Consider the following 12626-nt stretch of genomic DNA (forward strand, 5'->3'; position numbering starts at 1 on the left):
CCGTGGTGCCCATCAGCCTGCCCTTCGGTTTTGTCACTAAGGATTTGGGCCTTACCCTTCTGAGGCAGGCATGTCTATAGAGTAAGGCACTGTGAAGTGGAAAGCTTTAAGACTTACCAGATGGGCTTGACCCACCTCCTCCAACCTACTGCCATGAAGGTGTATACGTGTACCCCATTGACGGTAGGTAGCTGCTGAACTGCCCCTGGAGTGCGTTAAGGTGTATCATACATGGATGCAGTCACGTTTGCTTGTTCTGCTAAGGCCCGTAGGTTGGTGTCCTGCATTAGTGTTCGCAAAACTATCCTCTCTCCTGGTGGGAAACAGCCCTCCTCGTGTAAACAGCATGAATCTGCTATGCAACTGATGGCTCAAGTGTGTTCATTTTGCAGCCCTGAATCTCACTGCATCACTCAGTAGTGGGTTGTGGGTTGGCTTCACCTGTTTATTCTGCAGGTGATGAAATAAGCTGTGGGTGACCCTTTGACACAAACCAAACCTCCAGGTAAGAAATACTGGTGAAAGATCTGCCAGAGGTTGCGAGCACTCTGCAGCCAGCCACCGTCCCTCTTCTCTCTGCTCTGCCCCTCTGCCGGGAAGGCAAGTGCCGAGTTGCAGTGTGTGGTCAGCTCATGGTTTAATCTTCCATAACTAGAGGGAGACGTTAGAGAGACGGGTGTGAAAGCAACCAGATCAGAGCATACCAACAGTCCCATTCCAAACCCCTCAGGTTAGTGGGCTGTGATGCTTGGGGCCTCAGTGCTAAGTGTTGTCAGGCACATGGCAGCAGTGACAAGAGCTGGCCACCACCTAACAGTGGCAGAGTCAGGAAAGGGCTCGGCTGTTCCATCAGCCCAGCGCAGTGACCACCAGAACACGCCCGTGGCCATCTCGGCTGCACTTACTCTGATGTTGAATCCCAGAAGATCACTTATAACACCTGAAACAGCCGACAGGATCACAACACGCGTGATGTTGTAGATTAAAGGGTTCATGGTCAGACCGTAGAGTCTAAAGGGCGTGTCTAGCTCCTGCAATGAAAAAAATGGAGATTAGGATAAGAGTGGATGTGGAGTTACTAGCGGCCTAAACAGTGTGGATACAGGCAGGCTCCTGCTTCTCCCCTCCCAAGTGGACCTGTTCTTCAGCTCCCACTGGCCGAAGGGCACCTCTCTGCCCCTGCTATTGCATTTCATAGCTAGTGGCTGAATGGCTGGACACAGCAGGCTGGCAGAGCCACGAGCCTGCTAGTTTACGCTCCTTCTGGCTACACATACTTTCTTTTCTTGGCATGGCTCAAGTCAGCTGTGTAGTACCATGCCTGCAGGGGAGATCCCTAAAGTTTGGCCCTGTAGCAAGCAGGCCCACTGTGGCGGGGAGGGAGGGAGAAGAAGCTGCGCAAACCAAAAAGATGGGGTCTGCTTCAAAGGGCTTATGAGGCACGAGACAGCAGCTGGGCCCAGACAGCAGTGCCTAAGGAAATACTAGGTGGGTGTGAGAGTCCGGGGTCTCTCCACACCAGCATTCTAGCCCGTCCAGTTTCTGTGAGCCTAGAGGAGGCTTGTACAGCTGGGAACTCACCTTCAGGAGTTTTGTAGACAGCTTTAGCACGTTGTTCACCAGTGAGAGCTGCTCCTTCTTGTTTGGCTTCTTTTCCATCTTCAAATACAGGTTTATCTGTGACAGAAACATGTATTACAGAGCAGAGCAGCAGCCAGTAGTGCCAGCCTTACCCCCCAGTCACCACAACTGCCGGGGCTGCTGCTCACTTACTGGCCTCCCAGTCTTTAACACACATGGGATTGAACTCTGGTCTCAAGTGGGGGGAGCATTCCCCTCCCCACCCTCAACACAGAAAATTAGTTCCAGCACTACTGTCTGTCTCCCTTCGTTTACATCCAAGCCCTGGTCCCCTGCTGTGTGTGTATGCCCACTCCTATTACAAACAGGAAGCCCCAAGGAGGGGACTGCAGCAGAAGTACCTGCTCCGTTAGCAGGATTGAGATATTGCTGTACTTCTTGTTGGTCTCGGAGCCCAGGGACGCCAGGCGCAGTAAAAAGAGGAGGAGGGCTGCTTCCCAGATCAGAAACTCCCAGTTGTAAGCAGCGTTCAGGAATGTTTTGTGACCTTTTAGCACCTGCACAGAATGTGACACTGAAATCAGCAACCTGCTGGAAACAGTCCCTGGTACCACTAGGTGCAGCTCAAAGGTCAGATTACATCACATACCCTCTATCCCACACCAGGACCAAGGGCAATGCCCTGCCTGCTATACATGAGCACTCGGTGATTATACACAGGGTGGAGATGGACGTGGGCTGGCTGTAGCGGACAGGACTAGGAGCAACAGCCTCAAACTATGGCAGGGGAAATAGAGGTTAGAGAGCAGGAGGGCGGGTCAAGCATTGGAATAGAAATTGTGGAGTCGGCATCCCTGGAAGTTTTCACGCACAGGACAGACAGACAGACCCATTAGGGATGCTCCTGCCTTGAGCAGGGGGCTGGACTAGACGTGATGCTGTGAGGGCCCTTCCAGCCCTGCTTGCCGATGATACCACATGCTTACGGTTTGTTAAGGGACCTGCCTGTGAGCCTCTCCCGTTGCACCCCCAAAACCCCTGCACTGCCCTGGAGTGTGTGAGCATGCTAGTCTGCAGCCTCAAGTGCCCTACAATTGTCACTAGCTCTGTAAGGGTCTCTCTGAAGCCTAGAGAGGATCTATAGGCCATTTACATGTAGCAGCATACACTCTACTGCCAGCTTGTCCTTACTCACCGGAAACAAATGTGAACATCTCACCTGTGCACAGCATATAAAAGCAATTGACAGAGCCAGTAAAAAGATGGAAGATACAACTACATCCACAGATCGCTGGGGCCCTCGCCTCTGTGGAAACAAATAATGACTTAAAGCTTGGATCTCTCCAGAGCTGCAGCAAAATATTGACCAGAGATGGACAGCTGTCACTACCCAGGAAAAGAAAGTGATGCCCTGAATGCCAGCTGCAAACATCAGCTAAGCAAGTCTCACCTTCAGATAGGAGCGAAGGGATAACCATATTTTAATATTTTCCACTTTCTTGAGTCTGAAGTGAGGGATTTCATACTTCCTGGCTTTCCGAGCAGATGTGATGTGGCTAAAAAGCTTGGCAAACAAAAGACGCTGCAAAGACAAATACACATGGGTAGAAGCTGTGCTGCTTGGGGTTGTCTAACAGGAACAGCTCCCCTACTGCAGCACTGGATTGGGGGGCTACACGATTAGGCTGTTGCTTATCGACACGGGCAAGCCGGGTTAGTTACAGATTAGCTACTAAGCAGCGCCACGGTTACTGCAGTGAGGCAAAGGACACACTGACGGAGGGGAAGGGCACAACTAGACAAACCTGTTTGTAGGTTCTCTCAGCAACGCACATCATGAAGAAGAACATCCATGTTAGGCACAGCCGCTCAAGGAAGTTAATCACAGCCAGGATGATGACAGGGGTAATGGTAGGTGCCCCACAGAAGACATGCAGCAGGTCCTTCACAGAAATGGACCATAGCTGCTCCAGGTTCTTGGTATGGAAGAGCCGGTAGAGGAAGGGAAGAAACGCCAGCCCGATAGTGATGGTGTTGCCCAGCATCTGGTAGCCCACTCCCTGCTGATAGGCATTAACCTGGAGAGCAGAGACAGGGCAGTAGTGTGATGTGGCTACCCCCCATTCCCTCGTGACCCCCTGAGGTGCATGCAGTGGCAGGAGCTGCCCCTCATGCCCTCTTGATGAGCCACGGCTCCATCCCATGCCCGCCCTGCCCTGGCTGGGTAGCACCTACCCCAGCCCCTGCCCCACTCCCTCCCTCACCGTGGAGAGCGTTGATCTACGCCCCCACGCCCCTTCCCTTCCCCCTTCCTCTCCACCACAACAGACTTACCAGTTGCATGCAGCTCTCCAAGCTGCTGGGCGGCACTCCTCACTACCAACGTGCTGTGCTGTGGCTGCGCACACGCACAGGTATTTATTGACCAAATTATCAGCAACATCAGGCCAATCTCCAATACAATCAGTTTTTTTTATATCGGTGCTGATCCAATATTGGATCAATGTATCGGTGCACCTCTAAACACAGCTCCTTACATCTCTCTAATGAGCTACTTCAGAGCATGCCAGACCCTCCTGGCTGTGCCAGACTTACTCTGAAGTGCTTGATTCGTACAGCCTGCACGCATCACGTTTCCCATCAAACACCATCATGCTCCTCTTACCCTGCTCATGATAATGCCACTGATCTCCAGTACAGACATGTCCAGCTTCTTGCACTCATTCCCTTCCCAGATTAGGGCACTCACTCTTGCAGATGCAGGGCTGGTATTCTGTAGCCAGAACAAATGGTTCTAAGGAAGACAATGCAATGTTGTACAGAAGATACAAACCATTTCAAAAGAGGCAACATTTTTACTGACAGTGTTTGGCTGCAAGCTAACTCTTCCAGGCAAATAAATGTGTGTATTCACCCACTCCTAGCACAAGGCCCTAATCCAGACAGGGCTTCTGGTCACTGTGAAAACTGCAGACATCCTACAGTAACAGTAAAGACTGAAACAATACATCCACTGAGCAAAGCACTGTCGTCAGGACACGCATACACCCCTGAACTGAGAAGAAAGAAATACTTCACAAAGTTTTAGAGGCTGTGGCAGTACTGCACACAGTTCAGGGAAAGGGAAAGGGGCTGGAAGAGGTGGTGCTGCAGGCAGGTCTGCCTTCAGTCCGCGGCCATGTGTGGTCATGATCCAGCACAGGGCCGGGGATCTGTCAGGAGGGCAGAGGAGCTTCTGTTCAGCCCCGAGCGGGAAGCACCGGTCCCCCGGGCTCAGAGGTCCCCCTACAGCCAGAGCAAGGCTCTGCCTCCCAGTGCTGGGCAGAGGAGGGTGTCCAGCCAGCACCAGCTGCTGGCCTGCCCCTTGTGCAGCTCCTGCGCCTTCACATGGCAGAAGATCACTGGGGTGGTGAGCAGCCTTCTGGGCACAGCCCTATGACTCCTCCACGAGGACAGCCGCCACTGGGTGCTGGTCCAGGTTTTGCCAAGTGGGCGCCTGGCTCCTGGCCCTTTACCTTTTGAAGCCCCATAGGCAGCTCTGCAGCTCGACCTTGGTCTAGACCAGGCCCTGGGTGAGAATATTTGGGCAGGCAGCCTTCCCTGGGTCCGCACATATCCGAGCTCTGCAGGACATGGCTGTTCAGTTCCCAGAGGGCAGCCCAAGGCTGCCGCTGGCCCCCAGCCCCAGGTCTCCCCGAGAGCCAGGGGGCCGGGGCACGGTGCTGCGAAGTGCAAGTTGGGGGGTCCAGATTTCCTTGTGGCTGGAAGCTTCCGAGCCCCTCTTCTCTGCACCCCAGGAGCTGGGACCCCACAGTGGCCCCTGCTGAGCAGCTGGAGAAGACCGGTCCCCAGAGCCCAGGGGAACGTGCCACACGGCTTCACACGTTCCAGCTAACTCCCTTGGCCGGAAACAAAGGCAGACCTCCTGGCCTCCAGCCTGATGTCTCTGGACTCGAGCACAGGCGGCTGTGACTTGTTCCTCTCCGGCATGGCAAATATGATCGGCCTTGGCAACCAAAGGATGCTGGCCCTGTGCAGAGTCAAACCCATAGACCCTGCATGAACGTATGGGGCTTTGGCCACCAGACAAGCAGAGGCGGTAGCCTTCCCAGGGTTCCCCTTGTAGTGCAGCCAGTGCATGTCCACATGGAAAGACTCAAGGGGTCTAGAAGCGAAAGTCTGAGACAGCTGGGTCCTGTGGTGCACAGTGCAGGACCTCTTGCTGCTGGTGCTGAGGTTCTGGTCCTACCGTCTCCCTGTTTTGTGGGAAGGCTCCTGCCTCTTTCAATGGAGGGGGCCTGGCCACTAGGCTTCAAGGGGCCCATGACAGCAAACAGCTATCAGCCTTCCCTGGTACTTCAGTGGTACGGGTGCTACCCTTGGTAGCAAAGGTTGTGGGTTCAAGCCTCAGCCTAATTGGACCCCTCTAGCCCCTCAGCTATGCTGGGTTGTGTGGAGGCTGGCGGGGAAAGCTGGCTTTTCTAGGTGCCTAAACCCCTGGTTGAGGGGTGGATGGTTTGCACTTTGAACATCAGGGTTTTTCTGCCACTGTGCCCCAAAACAGTGCCAAAAAAAACCCTGGCCAGTGCTGGGTGGCTCGGGACAGATCCAAGTGGGCTAGGGCAGCGGCACCCTTCTGCGCGCTGCTCAGCTAGCCGGATGCTGATGCAGGGAGCTCACACGTGGCCTCCAGCACCACTAACCACATCACGCTGTTGTCCTCCACGTGCAGCTGCTGCCACCATGCCCCCCGGCCCTTTGCATCTGGCCACTGGAGCTACACTTGTTAGAAAATGTTGATAATCCCTGGGCTAGAAACTAACACGAGAAGACAATTTCATATTCTCCTTCTAATTCAGGGGCGGGCAATTATTTTGGGTGGAGGGTCGCTTTCTGAGTTTTGGCAAGCCATCAAGGGCCGCATGACAGGCAGCCACGGGCAGATAAATATTAATTTTTTAGGGGCCCCACGGGCCGGGTAAAATGGCCTGGCAGGCCGCATTCGACCCGCGGGCCGCATTTTGCCCACCCCGTTCTAATTTGTTGCAAGTGGTTCAACAGACCTGCTGGAAAACATCCTCTTTCAGATCCCGTTTACTTCCTCTCATGTTAGCTTCTTCGCTGTCACTGGTATAGGAGGAGCGGCACTCTGGCCCATGGAGCAGGTCATCCCAAAGCATGTCCTCCGTCTCTGAATCGTGGCGGGTGCTCTCCGAGTCCCTCCGGGAGATGCTGCAGCTCCGGGACCCAGCACTAAAACAAGACCTGGATTCCTTCAAAGAAGAAAGAAGGCTTATCGGAAATCTTCAACCAAGGCACAGAAACCAGCTTTGCAGCTTAAAGCTACATGGTCACAATCACAGCCACTCCTCAAGCCATGCTGACAAGCTAGAACTCTAAGGACACTTCTACACAGGGATGCTTTTGCAGCAGGCAGCCTTTGAACACGAACTCACAGCAAAAAGTCACCAGTGTTTTCCCACCTTCAGAATAACTTACACAAGATTCATGAAAACTCTGAAGTCTGAGAAAACAGAGCCAGAATTTATAGTGCATTTTATTAGCTGCTTCTTCAGTGTGGGAAAGAGTTTAGTGAGGATTTATACAGCAGGATGGGAGGGTATTCTTGATTTCTGTGAAACAGAATTTTTTCTGTTTTTTCGAATAAAGCTTGATGATCACCCCAACACAAATGTCATCCTTCCGAGAGATGAGTTCCTAAGAAACAGTGATCGCAGGCCACACCAAGCATATGGCTGCTGCCAAGAGATGATTCAACACAAGGCACATTGTTAACTGTTTCAAAATTCACTACAAGGAATGAGAACAATAATGGAGGGCTTTTTTAACGGTGTCAGTTACAAAGCCTTCTACCTGGAGAACAAAATCTTCACCTCGTGGCTCTCCTACTTTAGCAGGCTATAAAACATGTACATAATTGGAGAGCTATGGAATCTCTTGCTTGTTGATAACTAAACTGCTTGAAGCAACTACTCTGCCTTTCAGACTATGTGTGGAGCAAAGGATTCAAAGAAAGAGCTTAGCATTGAAAATAAATTTCTTCCCCTTCCTCTTGTGCTGCGATCTATTCATGAGGATTCAGAGACAGGGACAAACATATGAAGGCTCATGGAACAGACTGGCTGTTTGGATTCTTGCTGGGATGATAAAGAATGACTGTATAAAAATGTCAGCAGGGAATGACCAGGACTGGGTAAACCAAGATAGCAGTGAGAATTACAGCCATGCCACTCTGCTCACTCCTGGCAATGCTGATGCAATTGACTCGTTTTGTAGAACTCATACCTGACTAAAGGCTGTCGATTCGAGTTCGGATTCTACCAGGCTGTCAGAATCTCTGGTACCTTTACCAGCTTGCTTAACCTGCCATCAACAAAAAGGAGGAGACATAAGTCAAGTGCTAGTAACAGCGAACTTTGTGGAGTCTGAGGTAACCCACCAGATCTACCTGGAACACAGGCTGGTTTGGGGAAATGAGAGGATTCCTGTTCTTGTCCTCATAGCTATTGTCACTGGAGGCCCCTTCTACGCTTCTGCGTAACAAAATCCTCTGTGCCACAGCTTCAGCATCCTCGTCACTTGACAGCTCATCAGAAATGCCACCCGTGTGCATGGAGCCCTCCTGGAAGAAGAGCAACCATTCAAACCAGTGCTAGGAAACAGGGCTAACAAAACCAAGCTGACCACCACCCCGCCTGGGCCACACTACCAATGCAACACCGTGGCATTCTGCAGCCTCGCCTCTACATCTACAGTAGGCAGTAAGGGGGAAATAACTTCAGAAGGCACAGGCAACCTATGGTCTAGCCACGCCTCCCTGCAATGGAGAGAGAGGGGAAGAGACGTTTCAAGAGGAAACCTCACCCCTCCAATAACAAACCAGAATGGGATGAAAGGTCATTGTCTGCTCCTTGCTGCAAGCAGTCGGAGGCTTCAAAGACCGGCCCTGCACACAAGGCGCTGCATTCTCCTGTGTGCAAGATAGGGCTGGGTGCCTTGAGAGACATGTCTCATATGCTAAAACTGTTCCAAATGTCTCCCTTGTGTACAGCAGCCTTTGGGGAAGAAGAGCATGGCTCGTTTCAAGGTTCTTACCTAACTACCTTAAGCAGGACTGTGGTGGGGGGCCCTCACTCTGAACCCAAATCCAAAAAGAACCCAAAGCATTAATATTTTAGTGCCTGCACAGAAGAAATCAGATGTCAGCTGCTAAGATCTGCAAGTGCAGGGGCTTGAGATGGCTGCATTACGAAGTCTGTTCATGTTTAATGGAATTCCATTACTGGTGATTTAATCATCCAGTCCTTGAACTGAGGGCTCCCCAAAAACCAAGCACTTACTTCAGTAGAAAGGACCCATATTCCTTTTGCTACAGGTTTTTGCATTTAGCGTAATCAGACTGTGTCCTGTCAAGTATTCAAGATGGGATTTATATTTACATCTCACAGGTAGGTGTCAGAACCAAGAATCACACAGCTGAAAAGTCAGTACAGTGATAAAAACGATTTCAAGTTTCTTTTAATTACCTGATGATTCTTTCCCCCATCTGCAAGTTTCTCTCTGTCTTTCAAGTGTAGTAGTCGATATTCAGATCTGGACTGTCTGTGTTTAACGCCCCGGTTCACAGAACTTGCACCATTTTCTGTTTCCGTCCCTTTTTCAGCTACCAGTTTCACCCTCCTGAATCTGGTGGAGAAAATGTGACAGAATATTTCTGATTTTGGAGCTAAATTTCTTTAACATTCTCTGTCACTTGCTTGTCTGGGTGCAAGACTAAGCAACAACAACTGGGAAGCTAAAGAATTCCCTTTTGATTTCAGGCACTTGAAATACTAACTCATCCTCCTTGCCTCCAATTTTCATTATACTGTAGCAATAATGGAAAATGGATCTGGACTGTTTAAATGAGGACAGGGATCAGTCTTTGAACTGTGCAAACAAAAAATAGCAAAACAGAGGGCAAAGGGACAGCAGAACATACAAGCCCATGGAGTTGTGACAGAAAGAAAGGCCCCATCACTCTGCAACTGTGTGGGCCTAAACTAAACACTGGGAATCCTCCTGTTTCCAGGTAGAGGACAGATTCCCAGAGCCCAAGCTTTGTGGTTGTAGCTGAAAGCATCTCATGCCCTGTGGGCATGTGCCTGTCACTCAAACACTTCCCTTAACTTCTTTAACTCCTCATTTCCCACACAGCAGCACTACAAACACTCATACCCCACTAGTACCACCCACCTCCTTCGGAAGACCAGGCCAAGCAAACTGTTGACGAGGGACAGAAGTTCTGATTGCTCTTCTCCTTTACTAGCTTTATCAGAAGACGACAAACTGCCAGTGTCTCTGCACCCATCCCCACTGGCAGATTTCCGTAATTTTCTGTTAAAAAAGGAGGGAAATGGGTATTAAGTTTGACAGAAGAAAAAATCTATAATTCTTAAAGACAGAATTAGATGCAAACAGCCACTGTACCAACAAGCAAATGACATCAATGTTTCTGTATGTAAGGAGCAGAGCACATGCTCCAAGGGCCAAATACACACCACTATAATTTAAACTGAAAAATTATGCAGCACAGAAATATAGACAGTCTCTGCATGGAAACTAGCAGGGACAGAGTTTCTCAGCCTCCCTCTCCACCTGAAGGGCAGAATGGAGACCAGCATTCCCCAGTGCTATATTCAGTTAATGAGCTGCAAAGTCCTCCACAAAGCAAAAAGAAAACATGTAAGAAATGGATGTGGGTGAGAGCCACACCACTCTGCCCCTTTGGAATGTGCATCAGAAACCTCTCAGAGTTAAGGCAAAAGCACGCCCCCAGGTAAGCTCCCAAGCCCAGAAGCACAGCCTGTTTTGTGAGGTGACCTCCTGGCCACTAACGGAACCTGGACATTAAAGCTACATTCAAAGGATAAGGGCCTTAGTGTAAACCTGGCAAAAGGGCAAGTATCCCAGCCAAACTTCTCCAAACTTACATTTGAGCGAACTGAAGAAAGAAGGGGGAAGGGGACAGGCTAAGCATGGAAGAGCCTGTGGAACAGACCATACTAATACTCACATGCTACAGTCATACACAACATTTACTTAAAACCACAGTGGATCTCCACCCATTCGCTTTGACATTACACCATGTACTGCGATTGCAACAAACACACCCAGTTAGTGGACCGATATCTGTCTCACCTCCTCCTCCTGCTGCTGCTGTTCCCTGAGGGCTTGTTTACCTGGGTGGACACTATCTGACAGTGAACAGTTCCCATCAGTAGCATAAGGCACATTGGTCCAATGATTTCACTTGCACTCACAACAGGTACCAGGAAATATAACACAACTGCAACCACTGAAAAGGAGACACAGTATCAGATGGAAAATCTGCAGGGGAGCTCCCCACAAAGAGCATGAAGGGGACTCAGCTCAGTTTCCTGCTTCTGCCGCAATCGTTTATTTTCGCTCAGAGCGTGTCGTTTTGCACCGGCTCATCTTTGGGTGCCTGGCATTGTTCTTTTTAAGTTTCTTCTGATTTTGAATGGGAGCTTTTAAACCTACTAAAACAACAGATGCAGAAGCCAAGATTTATGGTCTGCTCTTTAGTGTGATATGACACTATATGCCATATGAAAAGGTCACCCACCTTCAGCAGAGGCAGTTTCAGTTCCAGGAATCGTTATTACAAAGCTCAGCAGATAAAGAGGGCTGCTGAAAGATAACTCTCTGCAGCGTGAGATGAGCGGTCCCACATTTCCCAACACAGTGTCCTCACTAAACTGCTTCCCCTACTACAGCGGGGCAGGACAGCATAGGGTTAGACAAGCTATTTCTCGACCAAAAAGCAGCAGCCCGGGTACGGGCAAAGCAGGTTTTCTCCACACTCAGACTGTCTTCCTGATCTGGAGGATCCCCTCAAAGGACAGCTGCAGTTGGACTGCAAAGGGGTCAACCGCATGCAAGAGTCCACAGCGACCAGGCAGACAGCACGCAGCTAATTAACATCACAGATTTTAAGACCGGAGGGGATGATGAAGACCATCCAGGCTGCCCTCATGCAGAGCACAAGCCAGAGACTGTCCCTGCAATTTCTGTATCAAAGCCACAGCCTGCCACGGAGCCACGGCATGATAGTGCAAGTGACGCTAAAATGCTCGTGTAAAGCATAAGTGACCGAAGTCATGGTACCTGTGGCAGATTCAGTGCCACGTAAAGAAGGTCTGAGCCCTTCCTTCTCTAGGTGCTTACGCAGCCGCTGTTGCTGCCAGAGCCCCTCACATGCACTGATGAATGAGCGTCCTCATCTCATCTCATGGATGGGGAACTCAAGCACAGGCTGCTCACATGACCTCCCCAAGGAAAGAATCAGGCAGATCTCCTGGGCCGTGACCCAGCATCTTAATCACGAGCTGGACGGAGCAAATGCAGCATGGCGAGTCATTTAAAAACCCTTAACAGGAGATGCAAAGGTGGTGCCTGGCAGCATGATATTTGGAGGACCACGTGCGGTGCCAGCGGACAGCCCTGGACATCCGCCCTCCTGCTCGGGGCCGGGGGGCCGGCACGGTCCTCCGACTCCGGGCACGGCTGCGCTGGGCTGGGCCGCCGTGCTGCTTACCTTGCAGGAGGTAAAGCCCCAGCAGCCAGGTGAAGATGCGCTGGGACGTGACCCGGATCCACCAGCGGCTGAAAAGCGGGAAGAAGACAACGCGCACGATCCCCTTCCCGGTCAGGGAGGTCCAGGGGATGTCAGGCTTGGCCTTGGCGAACGTGGAGCCTTAGAGACACGGAGGGGCTGACAGCAGGGGGCGGCCCCTGTCCCGCAGCCCCGCCTCGGGCCCCTCGGCACGGCCGGCGGCTCCACCCCGCCCCGGGCGGCACGAACGCGGCCCCGCGGCCTACCTCGGACCAGGTCCACGTCGATGAGGTCCGGCTGGATGCGGCCCTTCCTCTTGGGCTTGGCGCCGAAGCCCTGCGGGGAACGGGGTCAGGGCGGCCGGGAAGGGGCCGGGGGTCGGCAGGGGAGGGGAGGGGGCGGACGC

At 51.5% G+C, this 12626-nt stretch overlaps 1 protein-coding gene across 5 annotated transcripts; it reads right to left on the bottom strand.

Moving 5' to 3' along the window:
• Positions 1 to 6: 6 nt before the first annotated feature.
• Positions 7 to 12571, bottom strand: PHTF1 (putative homeodomain transcription factor 1). 5 transcript variants are annotated; one of them, XM_019514093.1, is made up of 15 exons: positions 12203 to 12284; positions 10782 to 10939; positions 9838 to 9980; positions 9129 to 9288; positions 8051 to 8224; positions 7888 to 7965; positions 6645 to 6854; positions 4247 to 4375; positions 3387 to 3659; positions 3032 to 3163; positions 2801 to 2887; positions 1983 to 2138; positions 1582 to 1677; positions 906 to 1031; positions 7 to 651 (listed from the first exon to the last, which is right to left on the bottom strand). In XM_019514093.1, the coding sequence occupies exons 2-15, from the start codon at positions 10875 to 10877 to the stop codon at positions 631 to 633; spliced, it is 1881 nt and encodes a 626-aa protein (XP_019369638.1). In that variant the 5' UTR covers positions 10878 to 10939; positions 12203 to 12284; the 3' UTR covers positions 7 to 630. The 5 variants fall into 5 exon arrangements, with proteins under 5 accessions (XP_019369638.1, XP_019369639.1, XP_019369640.1 ...); XM_019514094.1 differs by lacking the exon at positions 7 to 651 and having other exon boundaries at positions 913 to 1031; positions 2801 to 2930; XM_019514095.1 differs by lacking the exons at positions 7 to 651; positions 906 to 1031 and adding an exon at positions 12487 to 12565 and having other exon boundaries at positions 1235 to 1677; positions 2801 to 2930; positions 12203 to 12361.
• Between the last annotated feature and the right edge of the window lie 55 nt (positions 12572 to 12626).

This window comes from Gavialis gangeticus, unplaced genomic scaffold, assembly GCF_001723915.1.
Source record: "Gavialis gangeticus isolate Ggan-Ray unplaced genomic scaffold, GavGan_comp1, whole genome shotgun sequence".
NCBI classification, from domain to species: Eukaryota; Metazoa; Chordata; order Crocodylia; family Gavialidae; genus Gavialis; species Gavialis gangeticus.